A 19,217-nucleotide genomic window follows, 5' to 3' on the forward strand; every position below is an offset into this window, starting at 1 on the left:
TCCTTTAACACCATTTATTTCTTATGTGTATATTCCATTTGATCATAATAAAAGGAATACATATGTCTCATAAATAGCTTTTATGATGTCAGACATTCTATAGCCTGAAATTTCAATCTCAACCTTTGTAGCTATCTCCTAGAAACTTACCTTGCATTCACACTTTCTTGAACCATGATGAGAGCTCCACTTTGCTTCTATAAGTTTTGGAGATTGGTTTTTTACTGCTGTGGTGGTAAGTTATATGTAATTGGGAATTTTTTCGTGACTTTACTGAGACTTTGTCTTAGTACTTGGTTTTTGTTTTCCATCAAACTTTAAAGTATGTTCCTTTTTTTCCCCTTGTCTTTGTCATTTAGCTAATTTCCTATTTTTATTTCATGATCCTATTTTATCTTATCCTACATTTTGTTCCCCCTTATTTTTACCTCTTCTCATTCTTCCTCCTATTTCCCTCTTCATCAAACAAAAAAAATAGGTTGACATTTCTCATTAATCATTCAACAAGATTTTTTTTATGTTACGTTTACCTCTTCCCCATCTGACCCTTTATAGTACCTAATTCTCAAAAGCAGTGGTTAAACTCATTGACCCCAACGATTGCCCCATTGTCAGCATCCAGCAACATCCCATGGCTAGTGTCCATGGATGAAACTTGCCAAGGCATTATTCTGAGTCGGTGGTGGATCCTGTCCACAGCTAGCTGTCTGACTAAATTGTGAGTATAGCTAAAACCATAAGAAAAAGAACCATACTATATACACATTTTAGAACTGCTTTATTATTATCTACATTCACATTGAACTTTAATGCAGTAAAGGGTTTTTTGTCTCGTGTAAAATTACTGTAGGAATGTTTGATGGTTTAAAATTTAAACACTATTCAAGGTAAAAGTACAGTAATACAAAGTAGAAAGTCATTGGATTACACTGTTAAATAAGTAAAGACATTACACTGGCAAACAGTTATGTTTAATTGAGACCTTATTGATTTTATTTACTTTAATATTACTGTATTATTCTTCACCTTTCTATTCCAGTAGGAAGCACTTGCTCTCTGATATTTCAGGAGTCATTGACCAAGAGGGTATTTTACTTGGCCATAAAATCTGCCTGCATCCCAGTTTTAATCCATAAGATGGAAAAGATCCAGTCAAAGGAGACATAGGAGTGGTCCTCCTGCAGTACCCTATTAGGAGGAAAGAAATTCCACTTTCTCACACTTATAGTATCTTCTGGAAAAGCTGTTATAACTGCCTGTACAGACACTGCAGAGTATACCAATATCAGAGTAAGCCACAAAAATCATATTCTGCTGTATCATGTCGTTCATAAAATTGATACTTTTAAAAAAGCAAATTAGTGGAGAAATAAAACAAAGTTCATGAAAATCTTATAAACAATTGGGTCCATATTACTCCACTTTGCAAGAGCAAACACAGATAATGTCAGTGCTTAAAATTAATGTCTACTCACTATAAAGAAAACAGAAAAACAAGTATATGAGAAATACAAGTTGAAATAAATACATGTGAAATAACAAGGAATGAAATGTCAAAGTACTTCACAAAATCTATGTAATGATTTAAAGATATACTCTATGAATCTTAGGAAGGTATGCTATAAAATGAGTACAAGAGAGAATAACCCATATCTCACATCCTTCCATCTCTGCTCCTTCAGAACACAATAACTTTGGGACCAGTATCAAGAAGTTATCAGTTAAGCTTCTGGACCTCTCATTCTGCCACCATCAACATATCCACATGGCTAAACATAATAACTTATGTATCTGGAGTCACCCCCAAGAAGATTGCTGGGTACTTACTATAAGGGCAAAGTTACCATTGGGGTTGTTTATAGAAATACATGTAAAATTCTGTAAGGATTGATAGAGACATTTATACTAAGATAACAAAGCAGGAATATTTTCATTGAGAAAACACTGAGAAGTAGGGAACTTACAAAAATACCTTTAGAAACAATGAGAAAAACAAATTGGTGGTTAGAGTCTGGGATTGGGTTTTTAGAATTCATATAGAATTCAATTACAGAAATATAACTTGAGTATGAAAACAAGTGATCAGATATAAGAGGTAGTTATGGATTCAGAGAATATAGAATAGCATAAAAATTAGTACTGAAAATATATGTTCACCACTAGTTTTATTTTTAACTAGTGCCTGATCTAGGAACTCAAATGGGACATTTCTGTGATATATTTAGTTTATAAGACAAAATTTATAAATATAAAAGTGAACACAAGGAAACAACACAAAATAAATAGGGAGTGAAAAATAAAACTGCCATTAGAAATTGTTATATGTGAAGATGCAGAAGCTATGAAAATTCATGATGAAGGAAATTATTTCAATATTCATTCCTAAAAAACAAATGTAGACTTGATTTTTTTAAACAAAAACATACAACTAGAGGGAAAACTTACATCAACTTAATAATATTGAAAACATAGCTGATTTTTCTAGTATTTGGAAATTTTCCTTAACTTCCCTTTAGCATTTCATTTTCCTCTTTTAACAAGGGTTATAATCATTTTGTATCTAGATTGTATCTTAGAGCTCTTGACACATGTACTATATAACATTTTATTGTTGTCATTATGTCATATGTAATATATTTGTGATAGAAAAAATATGTATGTAATATTTTAATCCACTTATAAAACAACATGTAGAAAAACTTATAAATGTTATTTATAGACATACATAAAAGTATATATATATATATATTCCATAGTTTATACTACAATGATCTGTTGTGTATATATGGATTATCTGTGTTTCCTCATTCAGGTACAGCAAGGCAGTCCTGTTCTCTGTCTCTTTGGCAGTCACTGGGAACTGGTAGGCCTGGTCAGTGAATCCTCAATGGCATGTCATGATCCTATTCTTATCATCAAGACAGCCCCATATGTATCATGGAGGAGACAGTTTGCCAAAGCACCCCAGAAGCCACTGGATCCTATGTTTTCCCCACTCTGCAGTATTTTCCCTGGAATAGTACATGATCTGCAAGACAGGCTTAGCTCTAACACGGGCTCTGCTGTTTTGGCCTCCCATGGATATTCTGTACAGTCATGGAGGAGAAGATTAGGCACTTCCCCAGTGTACAGACAGCGACGGAATCCTCCTCCAGTGCTTTCTGTTTTTAATAATGGAGACTCTTTTCCTGGCAGTGAGCAGTTATACTTTCAAAATGATCAGCTCTCCTCAGCTCACAAATTTGCAATGGCACAATTCTGGACTTCTCCAATTGCCAAAACGTGGGATCTTCCTGAAATAAATAGTCCTTGGAATACCCCAATAGTAGATACTTCTGCATCTTTGATTAATTCTGGACATCAGAGTCCCCAAAATGTTGATATGCCTGTATCTCAAGACCTGTATAGAGATACAATGAAATATCAACATGAAAGTATGACTGATTCAGTAACATCTTGGACTAAACCATTTGCTGGCATAACTGGGCTTCCTACTCTATCATTAATTAATGCTGGTGGATCCTGGATTATGTTTTCAAGTGACAGAGATGGATCCCAAGTTTCTTCTGATATTAGTAATGTTCACTCTCAAATTAAAGTTAGTGTGTTTCCTAAACATGGCCAATTCATAGGTAGATCCTGGCTAGAAATTACCCCTGATTATAGATCTTGGACACATCCACACTGTGCCAGATCAAACAGAAACAATGATGTGGAATCAATCTAGTAAAGAGCACATTATAACTAAAACATATCATGTAGTTGAAACAGTAAACACTGGTGCTAATTTAGGAAACTATCAAATGCATTCATGGGTTCCTTTACTAGTTAACAAGATTGAATTATGGACACAGACCTCACTCAATGAAGTTGGAAACCCATATACTACAGTAATCCATACTTTGGAACCATGGTTTCAGCCAGTGTTGGATATACTGGGATCCCAAGAAACTGTAGAAAAAACAGATATACACTGGATTTTCCCTGAATCTAAATCAAATCTGATATCCTATATATTCAATATGCCTTTATCTTTGGCTTTATCTAAAGGTGATTCTACTAGACATTGGACCCAATATGAAGACAGTAAGATGAGACCATCAAGCCAAATGGATTGTATTGATACACTGAGTGGGCATGTGGCTACTATCTTCAAATACCAAATGAAAACTAAAGATACAGTATGGTCCTTGAGCCATTCAATTGCTAATGTGATTGAGTCCTTCATTCAGTCTAAAGGTGCTATGAGCAGACCTTGGACTCAGCCTGAATCAGACATTGTCCAAACCTGGACCTATTCAGAAACCCAGTTTGGAAAACCCTTAACTCAGCTGAAAGCTGATAAACTCAAACCTTGGATAGAGACTAAACCTGAAAAAGTAAGACCCTCGATTCAGCATAGATTTCAAATAGGCAGCCCTAGAACCCAGGATGAAAAAAGTAAAAACAAACATTGGTTGAAGCCCAAAGCAGGAACCATTAGGTCCTGGTCCCAAAATGAAATTGAAACAGTCATACTATGGAGCCAACCTGAATTTAGTACAGCTAGATACTTGTTCTGGTCTAAGTCTGATCACACAGGACTGAGGACAAAAACAGACTTTAAAACTCCCAGACATTTTATCCATCCTGAAGTTTATATAGTCAGAACAGGGATTCAGTCTGAAGGTAGAAGTATCCAAGCATGGAAAAAATCTGAAGCATTTACATTCAGGCCATGGATGCAGTCTAAGGTTAATACAGTTACACCATGGACAACACCAGAAGTTAATAATGTCAGAGCTTGGTTTCAGACACCAACTAATATAATTAGGACCTGGAATCAACTTGAGTCTCAAACAAACCATTCTTGGTCTGAGACTACAGCTGGTAGAATCTTAAATTGGTACTGCACACAAATGGATATGTTTAAAAAGAGGAAGAAAAATGAATTTCAAAAAGTGTACTCTTGGACCCAACGTACTATACCTAGAATTTGGACTCAAACTCAGGATGGCACTGTCAGACTTTGGTTGCATACTCATATGGTAACAGTCTCTCAAACATCTAACAATTGGATACAGTCTGAAATTGAAATAGTCAGTCCCTGGACCCAATTTATGGCTGATAAGTTAAAAGGCTGGCTACAACACAGCAGCTATACAACCAATACCTTAAAGAAGCTTGATGTTGATGTATCTGAATCTAGGGTACAAAATGAAGACAGTACAGTAAAACAATGGACACAGCCTGAGCCTCCAGAAATAAATTCCTGGACACACTCTGAAACTAACACAGTCATATCATGGACTCAGGCTGAAACTCCAATAATAAGTAATTGGACAATTACAACATAGATAAAGTTTCATTTTCAAGAACTAAAGGCATGGACACAATATAAAACTGGTATATCCGTAATGTCAACCCAGTTTGTATCTCCAATACTACATCCCTGGACATTATCTGAAATTGATACTTTCACACCTTGGACCTCAGCTGAGTCTCCAATATTAATTCCATTTTTAGAGCATATAGTTGATACTGTGACAACATGGACCCAGAATAAATCAGCAATATATGCTTGGACCAAAAATGTAGTTGATACTGTCACATTGTGGGCCCAAGCTGAACTTTCAGAAATTAGTCCCTCAACAAAAACTGTAAGTAATATGGCCATGCTGTGGTTGAAGACAAAATATCCAGCAGTAAATACATGGGCTGTCTCTGAATTTGATTCAGTGTCATTGTGGACCCAGGTTGCTTCTCTATCAATACATCCCTTGGTATGGTTTGAAACTGGAACAGTCCCCCTGTGGAATGAAACTAAGTCTGCATTAAATCCCAGGAAACAGTTTGAAACTGATATAGTCACGCAATGGACTTATACTAAATCACCAGCAACTTCACGGGCACATCTGTTATCTGAAACAAAAATAATTTTTACCAAGGCTGAATCTCAATCATCAAACCTCTGGATACAAGGTGAATCTGATGTAGTCAAAACATGGATTCAGGATAAAACTCAAGGAATAAATCCTTGGACTGCACCATGGATTCAGCAAGAAGTTCAAGAAATACATCTCTGGTCAGAGACTGTATCTGATATAGATGCTATGTGGACTAATAAAACATTTGAATTTCCAAAAGGAAATCCCAGGTCACAATCTACAACTGTCACAATATGGACATTAGATGAATTTCCAGTAGTAAATCAATGGGTTCACACACTAGAAGATGTAGAAAAACTGTGGTCCAAAGATGAATTTCCAGTACTAAGTCCTTTAACAAAGACAATGAGCAATAGCTTTACACTATGGTCTCAGGGAGAGTCTCCAACAATAAATCTATGGAGTGTATCTATGTCAGATACAATTAAACTATGGACTGATATTGTAATTCAAACAGTAGAGTTTTGGACAAAGGCTGTAGCTCCTACAGTCACAGTATGGCTCCAGAGTGATTCTCCATCAGGACCTCTATCTGATACAGTCACACTGCCATGGGCTCAGGCTGAATATCCACCAACAAACTTGTGGACACAAACTAGAGCTGATAGAGTCACAACACAATGGCTGCAGGCTGAATATTCTCCATGTAGTCTATGGAGTAAGCATGGAACTGAAATAATAACAGCATCATGGCTTCAGACTGAATCTTCACCAGAACATTTATGTATACTCCCACAGCAGCCCCAGGCTTTTAAATCTTTAGCAGGAAATCCATTGCCAGAGCCTTTGTCTGACAAAGTCATACCTTTCAGGTCCCACACTGAATCTTCCTCAGTAAATCTATGGCCACGGATGGTATCTGATATAATCACACCACTACGGTTTCGGAGTGAACCTGTATCTAGAAATCTGTGGTCAGAATCTGTAACTGATACAATCACACCATCAAAGCTTCTTCTAGAATCTCCACCAGTAAGTGTAAGGACAGTGCCTTTATCAAATAGAATAAAACCACCTTGGTTCCAGGCTGAATTAAAAGGAGTACATCTATGGACAATACTTGTATCTGATACAGTAACAGTACTGTGGACTCAGGCTGAATATCCAGGAAGAATTTCCTGGACAGAACTTATTGCTGATATATTCACAACATGGACTCAGTCTGAATTTCTAACAGTAAACCCCGGGATTCAATCTGTCTCTTCTGCATTCACACCGTGGCACCAGGCTGAGTCTCCAACAGTAAGACATTGGACACAACTAACATCTGATTCAGTTTTAGTGTGGAACCAATCTGCTGCATCTACACTAAATCACTGGACACAGTCTAAAACTGATACATTTACAGAGTGGACAAATAGTCAATTCACAAACGTCAAGCATCCAACAGAAGCTGTATCTAATATATTGAATCAAGCTGAAATTGCAAAAACAAATTCCTGGACAAAACTTGAAACTGATACTGTGTTACAGGTGGCTCAGGCTAATTCTGAAATCATCAATCCATGGATACAAGCAATAGATAATACAGTAACACCATTGGTTCAGGGTGTTTCTTTAGCAAAAAGTCCTTGGACACAGTTTGAATCTGATATAATCACAACGTGGACTCAGACCCTAATACCAGCTGTAAATCCATTGACGATGACTGTAACTGGTAGAGATACCCTGTGGAGCCTAGCTGAAATTATGTCAGTAAATTCTCAGGTACAATCTGCAACAGAAATATTCACACAATTGATTCAAAACCAAACTATTGCAGCAAATGTCTTGACACACTCTATATTTAATCAAGTCATTCTTTTTAACAAGGCGGTTAGCCCAACAACAAATCACTGGACAAAGCCTGAAGCTAATACAATAGCAATGTGGACACTGGCTAAGTCTCAGAAACAAAAGGCCTGGACAGAAGTTAACTATGAAATAGTCTCATCATGGAATCCAGGTGAATTCTCAGAAGTAAAGATTTGGACACTGCCAGAGGCTGGTATATTCAAGCATCAAGCTGCATCTAAAATTCCTATGATAGAGGATACAGCTAAAATTGTCAAACAGTGGACACAAGCTGAATTTCCAGCAGTAAATACTTAGGCAGAGTCAGTAGTTGATATAATTACAACATGGACACAGACAGAATCTTTAGCAACAAATCTTTACACATTTCTACTTGATAAAGTCACACTAAAGACACAGACTAAATCTCCATTAATAAATACTTTGAACCAAGAAGAAACTATAACTGTCAAATCCAAGATACAGACTGAATCTCCAAAAGTAAATATCCAGTCAGAATTTAAGACTCCATTTATATCTCCTTGGGTTGAGTCTGAGCCTGGGGAAGGCACACCATGCATTCATGTGGAAGAACAATGGACAGATCCTGTAACTGAAACAGTCAAATTGTGCATACAAGTTATTTCTACAACATTTAATTCCTTCTTAAGAATGGGAAATATAGCAACTGCATGGTTTAAGGCTGAATCTCCACAAATAAACCCATGGAAGAGTGCTAAAGCATCAGAAGTCATACACAGGATACAGTCTGAATCTTCACCGGTAGAATCCTTGAAAGAAGCTCAAATAGCTAAAGTCAGACCCTGGACCCAGGTTGAATATTCAACATTATCTCCCTGCATAGACAACAGAGATTTGAAAGTAATATCCTGGATAAAGACTGAATATCACCCAATAAATACCTGGTCAGAAGTTACATCTTCAAACACCATACCCTGGACCCAGGTTGAATTTCCACAAGTAGATCCCTTTCCAGTGCCCAAGGATTCAAAATTCATACCTCGGACCCAGGCTGAATCTCTAAAGTCTATATCTGAAACACTTGCACCATTGATACAGGATGAATTTCAAATATTAGATCCTTGGGTACAATCTGTATCTGAAAAAGTGATGTCCTGGACTCAGGCTACACCTACATCAGAAGAGCTTTGGAAAGAAGTTGTATTTCCTACAATTGCCCCATGGAAACAGTGTGTCTCCATCAGTAATTACCTCCACACAATCTGTATTTGAGGTAATCACCTCATGGACCATGGCTAAATTTCCAGCAGTAATTACCTGGATGCAGGCAGGTCCTGATGCACTCATGTCATGGACCCAGAATGAATCTCTAGAAATCAAGACATGGGTAGAGGACACAATTTCCACAATTGAACAGAGAACCAAAGCTGAATGTTTATCTTTAAATCTAGAGACACAGATTATAACTTTCAAAATCACAATGGGGATATGAAATGAATCTACATCAACGAAATCAGGGTCAAAGGCTATAGCTTCCAAAATCACAACAGGCATCCAGGCTGAGATTTTAGCAGTCAAAACCTGGGCAGAACCTGCAGCTTCAATAGCCACAACTTTTAAGCAGACTGCCTCTTCCACTGTAAACTTTTATGTACAGATTGGAACTGACAAAGGCACAATTTCAACAATTCTTGAAACTGAAGCCAAGAAATCTTGGCTACTGCCAGAAGTTAACACATTCAGAATGTCAGTGCAACATCAGACAGATAATACCAAACCCTTGGTTCAATCTGAAAATCAAGCATCTCTTCTGTGGACACATTCTGAACTTGAAAACAGTAGTCCATGGACCTTACCTGAATTTGGAACAATCTTATCCTGGATAGTACCTGTGCATGTAGCAGCCATATCTTTGCCACAGCCTGACTCTTATATTAGCAAAGCTTCATTTAAAATTCAGGCAGAAAAACCATGGATTCAAACAACCTTTCAAACACTCACTACTTTCACATCATTTAGTGACAAAGTACAGCTCCAGGCCACACATAAAATCGCTACAGTCATGCCATGGATCCAGTTCAAAATAGGCACATTAGACTACTGGACCCAGTCAGAATATACAGTAAAATTGTGGACTATTTTTGAAACTGGTACAATAAGACCATGGATCCAAAGTGAAACAAACACAGTCAACCCCTGGACCCAACCTAAAACTAGTACAATCAGAGCATTGACACAGGCTGAATCTCAACAAGTTAGGTGCTTGTCTTTGCCAGTACCTGAAACAGTGACACTATTGTCACAAGCTGAAATGGAAGCAGCAAAACACTTGACCATGTCTGATATGAATACTGTTGCACCATGGACCCTAACTCAAAATGATACAATAAAGCAAATGACTCAAATTGAATCTAAAAAAGTTCTTTCTTGGTTTCAGCCAGAAAGGACAATAGCCCATCCCTGGATCCACCTTGAAACTAATATAGTCAGACCTGGATACAATTCTGAAGGCAATGCTGTCCAAACAAGAATCACTACTGAAACCAATACAGTCAGATTCTGGACCTCTTCTGAAATAAAACTTTGGACCCAGTCTGAATCTCAAGCAGTAAGTATGTGGCCTGAAGATAGCAGAGCCACACTTTGGTCTCTAACTCAGAATGATACAATTACATCTTGGTTCCAATTAGAATCTCAAAGGATACTTTCTTGGGCCCAGTTTGAAGGTGGTATAACCAACCCTTGGACTCAGCAGGAAACTGCTACAACTAAACTATGGACCCAATTTGGAACTTTAAAAATTCTTTCCTGGACCCCACCTGATACAATAATATACTGGTTCCATACTCAGATAGATTCAATCACACCCATGAGCCAGCCTCAAACTCAAAAATTCCAAAGTTGGATGCAGACTATAACTCAAGTACGAAAAATTTCACCTGTGACTGAAGTTGGTACAGTAATACCTTGGTTACAGTTTCAAAGTAACACAGTTAGATCCTGGATTCAACTTTATTCCCAAACAGTGAGTCTTGGGACCCATACTGAAGTTGGTATAATTGGGCACTGGACTCAGAAAAGAATTGCTACAGATAACCTTGGGACCAACTCTGAAACTCAAGCAACCAGACCCTGGGACAAGCAGGAAGCTAACACAGTCAGAACTAGGTTCTACCTTCAAGTAAAAACTGTCAGACTGCAGACTTATTCAGAATTCGGTACGTTCAGTACTTTCATCCGATCTGAAATTGGCACAATTCATCATGATTCTTTTATGATCCAGTCAAAAACCCAAGAAGTCAGACCCTGGACCCAGTCTGAAATTGTTATGACTAGATACTGGGTTTTGTCTCAAGTAGTCAAACCACAGACAATGCTAAAAGGAGGAACATTTACACCCTGGATCCAGTCTGAAACTCAACCAGCCACACCATGGACCAAGCCTCAAGTTAATATAACATTCTTTTCTATTCCTGTATCTGATAAATTCAGAACCTGGATCCAACCTAAAACAAAACTACTGCATTACAAAGCTGACAAAATTGTGTCACTGATTTCTCCTGAGACTGGAACAATTGGAAAAACTCTGCTAATTGATCATTTGGATAACAAGTCTAAGCTTGTAACATTTTTACCTGTTGAGACTATTTCTACCGCACATCAGTATTTTATAACTTTGTCAACAGAGATAAGTACCATAGAAAGAAAAATTAAAAGCAGTTATCTCCAGCCAAGCCAGCTCACAAGCATTTTCCTTCTTACCTTGTCGAGCAAGTGGTTTCCTAGTATAATTGGTCACAAGAACTTTGGCAGCATATTAGAAATTATTGACACAAAAGGAAGCCTTGATGTCCTTTCTGTCTCTCTTAGTTATCTTTCCCCAGGCTTTTCCTTCCTTGTTTCTTGTTCTCTTACATATCCATGTACATTGTTCCCTTCCTGTTTAGTCTTTTCTTCTTGTCCTTATCTTTCACACTGTGTTTTCCCATCTTGCTTCAACTTTTCTTCTCTGGCCTTCTCTCCTGTGCTTTTGCCCTCAACCTCTTCTGATAGTCAGCTCCAGGAACTGTCTTTCTCAAAGTTTATTGAAGATACTATTTTTTCTCACACTTTCTCATCCCTGCATGCTCCTCCAGCAATAAGTTTAACAAAAGAGTTTCCCCTGATGCCTGGATCTCTATCTGGACCCAACTATAAGCATCAGTCTGGACAACAGCCTCTCAATGTTTCCCTGGCTGAGTGTCGCCTAGGTATGATTTGGAAAGACAATCTCCAGGCTCTCTGGCTCTTCAAGACAGCTGTTGTTTCTCACGAGACCACAGGCAAGTTAAATATAGTCATCTGTTTGACTTACTACCTTAGATAAAGAGTCTTTTTGAAGCCGGCAACCAAATTTCTGAGTAGATCACAAAAGGTTTTCATAGATTTTTGTAGGATTAAATTGAAGATATTTTTCTGAACCAATAGTTAAGAGATCTCTAAATATTGAGAGATTAATACCTTATTTTTCCAGTAAGGGCTTATGACTTAAGTTTTATAAGTACCACTCCTTTCAGAGCATAATATTTCAAAAATATCTGATTGCTTAAATAGATTCTATTATTCTCCTTGAGGAATGAACAGAACAAGTCAAATTATCTTTATCAGGAGAAGTATACAGATACCCTCTGTTACTATACCTAAGTTTATTGTGAATTAGGAAAATAATCCCAAGCACTTCCTCAAAGTTCAGGACATCAAATTTTCAAACTCGTTCCTAAAATAGAAAGTCAGGAAATTCAATGAAGAGGATAATAATACTAACTTTACTCTGTTATACATGTGGATTCATTCTAGAGTGTGGATTACGCCCTGGCCTTGTCTCCCGTTGTCCCAATTGCTGGGAGGCAGAAACAGGTGAATTTCCCTGGATGGTTTCTATGCATCTCTCTTTCTCCCATTTTTGTGCTGGCTCTATTTTGAATGAACAGTGGATTCTTACCTCAGCAAGATGTGCCAATTTCATGTAAGTCTGGGTAAGCCATCTCAAGGTTAATGTATCATAATAAAGTGATGAAAAATTTATGATTTTTTAATGGATACATTTCTTTGAACAAACTAGATGTTCTTTATTTATATAATCAAATTTGATGAGTCTCCTTTTCTATAGAAATGATTGAATTGTTTTCTTAACAACCATTTCCTATTTTATTCTTTTTTCCTCATATACCACTAAAATTTATGTTAATATGTTTCTTGGGGTTAATTTTAGTACCCAAATAAAAAACATTGTGAATTGTAAAATTATGTCTTGCTTTTATATAATTTCACCTATATAGAAGATGGAAAGCATGCTATACCTTTAAAGCATGCTATAACCTTAAATTATAACCTATACTTACACATATTACTTTTTGATTTTATAAAGAGGCAAAAGCAACATGGATTCAGTAGAAATCATACTTTATATTTTGAACTTTGAATATTTAGTACGTATTATGATATTCTGTTATGATGCTAGTCAGTAGTAGTGAGTGGTAGCTCCCAGTAGGCCATGCAATCACATAGTCATTATGACAAGCATCTGTGTTACCCACTGTGTTGCTAAGCTATGCATGTTAACAACCACTGCTGTTAATTAAGTTTGGTGTATGACAGTACTTTCAACTTACAATGTTTTCAACTTAAGATTGGTTTATCAGAATGTAACCTCATAACCAGTGGATAGGCATCTTATTAGAGTTTCTGTTTAGCTTTTTATAACTCCAGATATGCTGTCCTAAAAATTCAATTTGTCGATCTATATTTTGATACTATTTAGCTCAAAAGATTTCTGGCAAACATTTTATTTCCTTATTTTAACATACTGAAGTAGAACCATTAATATAGATAAGAGAAACAGGGCTCATGTAGAAAAAGTGGTCGAACTCTCACATGTTATGTGAGATATTTCAGTTCCTAATTTTCAAAATTCTTATGAGTAAGTATTAAGCACTATAAATATTAGGGAGTACAATAGTGTAGGTTAATACTTTTTAATAAGGATACTGACAAAGTAATTTACTTCTCATTTCTTTTTTTGATGGTATTGGGATTTGAACTCAAGGCCTCATTCTTGCTAGGCAGGTACTCTACCACTTGAGCTACACTCCACCAATACTTTACTTTTCATTTCTGAAGACGTTCATGCCTACTGAGCCTAGGGATGACCTAATATCATTAATAATGTCCTAGTGTTAAATACATGTGCTGACTGAATAGGGAATAGGAATAGTATTTTGGTGCTTACATGGACCCTATCTGATTCATATGATCTAAGGGTTTTTTTCCACATTGAAATTTAGAAATAATAATATTTCTAATGAATTTTCCTTCCAGAAAAAGCTCAGAAGCTCTGGCCTTGGTCCAAGTGGGTCTTATTGATCTACAGGATCCTACCCAAGCTCAGACTGTTGGTATTCATCGTGCTCTGCCCTACTTAGGACCCAAAGGACCTCTTGGACCTGGGCTAATCTTTCTGAAGCAGCCACTACATTTTCAACCCCTGGTTCTTCCTACTTGTCTGGAGGAAAGTTTGGAGCAAGAGAAGAATATACAACTGTATGACTGCTGGTTACCCAGCTGGTCCCTCATGAGAGGTGAATAATGAAAAAGGCACTGGATTAGAATGGAATGATATGTTTGGAAAAATAGTAATATCCTTTCTTGAGTAACTGAGCATTTATTATATTTCTCTAATCTAGTCTAAAGCAAATCAACAAAATTCACAAACATTTCTTCTCTGTTTTCCATCAGGAAGTCCTGGAATTTTGCAAAAAAGGCACCTAAACATCCTGCAAGCCAGCACTTGTGCCCAGTTTTGGCCCAAGCTGAATGAATTTACTTTCTGTGTGGAGGCCAAGAAAGCTATGGGGGAGGCTGGCTGTAAGGTGACAATTAAAGGGAATGTGAAAGTCAGAAATAAAAAGGATTATCCTCCAACACCAAGATACCTCCTACCATCCTTCAGATAATCAATTGATACTCTGTTCTGTTCCCTCTTTCTTACAGGGTGACTTGGGGGCACCTTTGGTGTGCCATATACAACAAAAGGATACATGGGTACAGGTGGGAATCTTGAGTCACTTTGATGAACATTGCACAAAGCCCTATGTCTTCAGCCAAGTGAGCCCTTTCATTTTCTGGATTCAGGGAGTTACATGGCTCAGCCATGCACCATGGTCCCAACAAGGACTCATAACTACCTCTGCTTCCATCTCCCTTTCAGTCTCTCCTGCTAGGAATGCTTCAGTTTTAACCTCTACAACTGCTTCTATTCGACCCCACTTCATTTCTCTGCCACAACCTCAGAGTAAGGCCCAATAAAATTATAGTAAGAGAAGTATAAGAAGGAAATTAACAAGGGATTGGAAATACAAAAGAGTGAAAGGAGAAGAGAAAACTCTTTTCTTGAGAAATGCATATTTTTTAAATTTATGAAATCTTTGGAGTGATTTATTTATCGGTCTAAAAAGAAACGTCATAATTAACAATATTGTTTAACTTTCATAATGTTATAGAATATAGATGCCAGTGGTTATTAATATAATTGTCTTGATTGATTACTCTGACATGTAGAATATTGCAATAACTTATCAACTTCTCGGGAGCAAAAAAGAGTAGGGCTAACAATGATACTCAAAAACTTATTCTTCTAACAGAGAGTACTCTACTACTATATAGCACCTTGTGTATATGTTACAATAATTTTTTATTAAAGACGTTTTGTTTTGTTGTCAGTGATAAATAGTGATTTGTAGGCTCTTGTGTGCATTTATTTTACATTAGGGTTATTATCTTTCTTCTTCCCTTGACTATTCTGAAACCTATCACAATATCATCAATGACTATTTCTCATTGTTTACTTGATCTTACTGCCTTTGAAAAATATTTCAGTCCCAGAGTCTGTGTTTTAATCTACTTAATAAGTATTTACTAGCTATCTCAAGTTGCCATATTATAGTGAATAATGATTTTTAAGAATAAGTGAGGCCATATCATCTCTTTGGTGATATACTTCAAATCCTTTCTCACACAGATGAAGAAATCTACAATGAGGATCTTATTTATGATTTTACCTTCATCTTTATCACTTTATTCTTTTTATAGTCAGATTGTTTTCATAAATTTTCTTTTTATCTAGGATTCATTAATAGTACAAGAGGATTTCAAGTGAAAATTCCATATATGCATACATTATATTTTGGTCAAGTTCTCTGTACCCCCTTCTACTGCATATGAGTGAAAATGTGATACTTGGCTTTTTGAGCAGGGCTTATTTCACTAAATGTGATGAGCCCTAGTTCTACCCATTCCCACAAATAGCATAATTTCATTCTTTCCTATGGAGCAGCAATCTTTCATTGTATATATATTCCCACTTATTGACTAGAGACAATTTAAAATTGCTCTATAAATAAACAATGGGTATAGAAAGATAAGAGGAACTTTTTTTCAGGGAAATATCATAGCTGCAAAAGATACAGAAGCTCATGTTTCTAAGTCAGATTTTAAAATGTCAATGTGTTTTAAAGGGATTGAAACATTTAAAATTAGAAAGCTATAACATTCTATGAAATTTATTCTTACTGGCTTTTTTTTGCTTCTTTTTTTTTTCATTTGTTGGTTGTTTGTTTTTGCTCAGTTTTGGCAGATCGTATTTCTCTGCGATATACTATGCCTTGGCAGGCTATGATCATCAGTTGTGGCAGTCAAATCTGCAGTGGCTCCATAATTAGCAGCTCTTGGGTTCTCACTGCTGCCCATTGTGTCAGGAACATGTAAGTTTATGTCCTGCTTCTTCAAATACTATATAATCCATTACCACCAAGTCAGTTTGTTTAAGCCTTCTTTGGGCAAATTTTGCTTTCTTTGTCCCAAAATCACCTCTTAGGTCCATTACTTATTTGTTTCAGGCAAACATTGAGTTGATTTAACATGTACCTCTATTAGTATTTTCTTCCGAAATCCTATTTCCCAAGTACTAACTTCTTGGTATCTTGATTTCTGTGGAGGTGAAATGCAAGGCTCATGTACCATATCTTAAAAAGACAAATGTGGTTTTTAAGAGTACAGGTTCTGTAGTGAATCCATTTTAAGTAATCTCTATGTATCCACATAGGAATCCAGAAGACACTATAGCGATACTGGGCCTTAGGCATCCTGGGGCACCTCTGAGAGTTGTTAAAGTAACTACTATCCTACTTCATGAGAGATTCCGGTTGGTGAGTGGAGCAGCAAGAAATGATCTAGCTTTGGTACTCCTTCAAGAGGGCCAAAATTCCATTCAGATGTTAGCACCATTGGGGCACTTGAAGAATCTAAATAGCTCAGAATGTTGGCTTTCTGGGCCAAGAATTCTTAAACCAGGTTAGTGATTGTTTTGCTCATTAGGAGAGTAGCTTTAAAAAAATAAAGATTATACTTTTAACTTAAAGTTTAAGAAGTCTCACAACAATTGTGCATATACCTAATTTTAGGACCTTAATTCAGATTAGAAACCTATTTGTACATGTATTTTTATTTCATTCAATGATTGTTTTGATGATGACTCAATAGGATTTTAAGGATATCGTAAGAGGAAGTTTATATGAACATTCAAATGTTGTAAATAAAACAGGGATGATTAGGTTCCAAACTCTTCTAACTTTGGAAAAAAGTTCTGTTTTGTTTTGGCATGTTTAGGAAATTGAATATTCACTTGAATTGGAATTTGGAGGGCTTTTTATTTGGGGGCGTTTGCTATATTAGGTTGAACTCAGGGCATTCACTGTGAGCCACTCTACCAGCCCTATTTTTATAAAGGGTTTTTTGAGATAGGGTCTTGTGAACTATTTACCTGGGCTGGGTTTGAACCACAATCCTGATCTCTGCCTCCTGGGTAGCTAGGATTACAGACGTGAGCTATCAACACCCAGCTGATTTATAAATCAAAATATACAACTTAATTTTCAGGAAATGAAATTTAAAAGTAATTATATTTGCTAAAATGACTCAAAAGAAATGTAAAATGAATGGAATGACTTGAGGGTAAGAAGCTAATGGTAGTGATAAGAAAATCAACAGAACTTCTTAGCATAATAACTTAGAGGTACACGTTTAAATCATCTTCTTGGCTGCTTCACTGTAACCTATATATTTAACTATTTGTATATTCTATTTTCCTAGGAGAGACAGATGAGAACCCAGAAATATTACAGATGCAGGTTATGGGAGCTTCAAGCTGTGCCTACCTCTACCCAGACATAGGCAGTTCTATTGTTTGCTTCATTACTCAGGCCAAAGGCTATGACACAAATATGGTGAGCAGATGAGGTTTATTTTCTTTCCCTTTTTTTTCAGAATCATGAAACTATAGCTTGTCCTTCTATAAAAATTTATCTTTGAATGATGAATATAAGAAAGTGAATCCTTACTCAGTAAGAGTGAACACATGTTAAATAAATTGTAGAACTTCTAAATATGCTAATAATCTATATTATATCTGACACATGCTCTTTATAATATATTCACATAAAACAACTGTTGGACATTTTTGTTATACTACCCACAAGTTAGACATTTTATATATTTTTTCTTATAATTACATTACCCTTTATCTTAAGGTTCAGTAAGTCCAACATTTTCTATTTTCTCAATTGTACAAGAGAACTGTATAGTTTAAATATCAAATATCTTATTTGTCATAATTATTTAGAACACATTTGGGATAAGAACAATATACTTAATCATCTATATTACATCTATAAGTTATAAAATCTAAGATTAAATAATAAAATAGGTTAATTAATTAAATCTGTCTCTACATTTGACTTTACAGGAGCCAGTGAGTCCAGGCAGTGCTGTTATGTGCAGACCAATATCTGGCAATGGCAAATGGAGACAGATAGGCTTCACCAGTCTCAAATCTCTAGCTACCATAGTGAGCCCACACTTCTCCTGGATTTTATCCACTTTAGCAAAAGCAGGCCATCCCTTAAACCAGGACCGTATGCCTTGGATAGAAAAACCTAAGTCCTCTGGTTTCCTTAAATATCCATCCACACTGCTACTTTCCTCAGTAATTATTATTGAAGCACAGATGTTTTTGTAGCCTAGTGACTAGAACAGGTAGTATACATCTGTTCATACTATGATAGTCAAGATACCTGAAGAATAAAGAGAAAATATTGATTTATGCCCTATAAGCTATTCCTACATATTTCTTTTAGTCTTTCCCTGCATAATAAATGACTTATGCTTACTGCCTGAATTAATGACTGTTCTTTGATTAACTATATTCATTTCAAATAAATCAAAGTTGTTATTTAACAAGAAAATGACTCCAGGTATGGGTTACCAGAAAATAAAGTTTTTACAAAGATAGGGAAATCAAACCTCAAAAAGACATTTGTAAATCTCCTAATCTACAAATTTATAATTTACAACTATTAACATACCTCATCTATTTTAAACCATCTGCATTTTCTTTTAAGACACAAAACAGTGCTTATCCCTTTAGCAATTTATAAGGACTTG

The 19,217-nt window shown here is 36.2% G+C and overlaps 2 protein-coding genes across 5 annotated transcripts in view; both read left to right on the plus strand.

Annotated features, from left to right (window-relative positions):
- LOC141419413 (uncharacterized) overlaps window positions 1-8,018 on the plus strand; it is a 30,206-nt gene extending 22,188 nt beyond the window's left edge. Inside the window, exon 3 of the mRNA XM_074062202.1 lies at window positions 2,813-8,018. Coding sequence (XP_073918303.1) covers window positions 5,397-8,018 — 2,622 coding nt within the window. The 5' untranslated portion in view covers window positions 2,813-5,396. The remainder of the gene's footprint in view (window positions 1-2,812) is intronic.
- A 3,041-nt stretch (window positions 8,019-11,059) lies between these two features.
- Window positions 11,060-18,951, plus strand: LOC141419886 (serine protease 27-like). 4 transcript variants are annotated; one of them, XM_074063984.1, is made up of 9 exons: window positions 11,060-12,004; window positions 12,519-12,687; window positions 14,040-14,299; window positions 14,457-14,590; window positions 14,712-15,012; window positions 16,345-16,480; window positions 16,822-17,069; window positions 17,868-18,001; window positions 18,520-18,951. In XM_074063984.1, the coding sequence occupies exons 1-9, from the start codon at window positions 11,848-11,850 to the stop codon at window positions 18,790-18,792; spliced, it is 1,812 nt and encodes a 603-aa protein (XP_073920085.1). In that variant the 5' UTR covers window positions 11,060-11,847; the 3' UTR covers window positions 18,793-18,951. The 4 variants fall into 4 exon arrangements, with proteins under 4 accessions (XP_073920085.1, XP_073920087.1, XP_073920089.1 ...); XM_074063986.1 differs by having other exon boundaries at window positions 12,519-12,578; window positions 14,144-14,299; XM_074063988.1 differs by lacking the exon at window positions 18,520-18,951 and having other exon boundaries at window positions 16,822-16,924; window positions 17,868-18,002.
- The last annotated feature ends 266 nt before the right edge of the window (window positions 18,952-19,217 follow it).

Source organism: Castor canadensis, chromosome X (genome assembly GCF_047511655.1).
Source record: "Castor canadensis chromosome X, mCasCan1.hap1v2, whole genome shotgun sequence".
NCBI lineage: Eukaryota > Metazoa > Chordata > Mammalia > Rodentia > Castoridae > Castor > Castor canadensis.

What these genes read in the sequence shown, in the direction of transcription:
- LOC141419886 (XM_074063984.1), top strand. Translation starts at nt 11,848, where the DNA reads ATGCCTGGATCTCTATCTGGACCCAACTATAAGCATCAGTCTGGACAA. An exon ending in GCCAAGAATTCTTAAACCAG is followed by an intron (nt 17,070 to 17,867) that starts GTTAGTGATTGT and finishes CTATTTTCCTAG; the next exon opens with GAGAGACAGATGAGAACCCA. An exon ending in AAGGCTATGACACAAATATG is followed by an intron (nt 18,002 to 18,519) that starts GTGAGCAGATGA and finishes TTGACTTTACAG; the next exon opens with GAGCCAGTGAGTCCAGGCAG.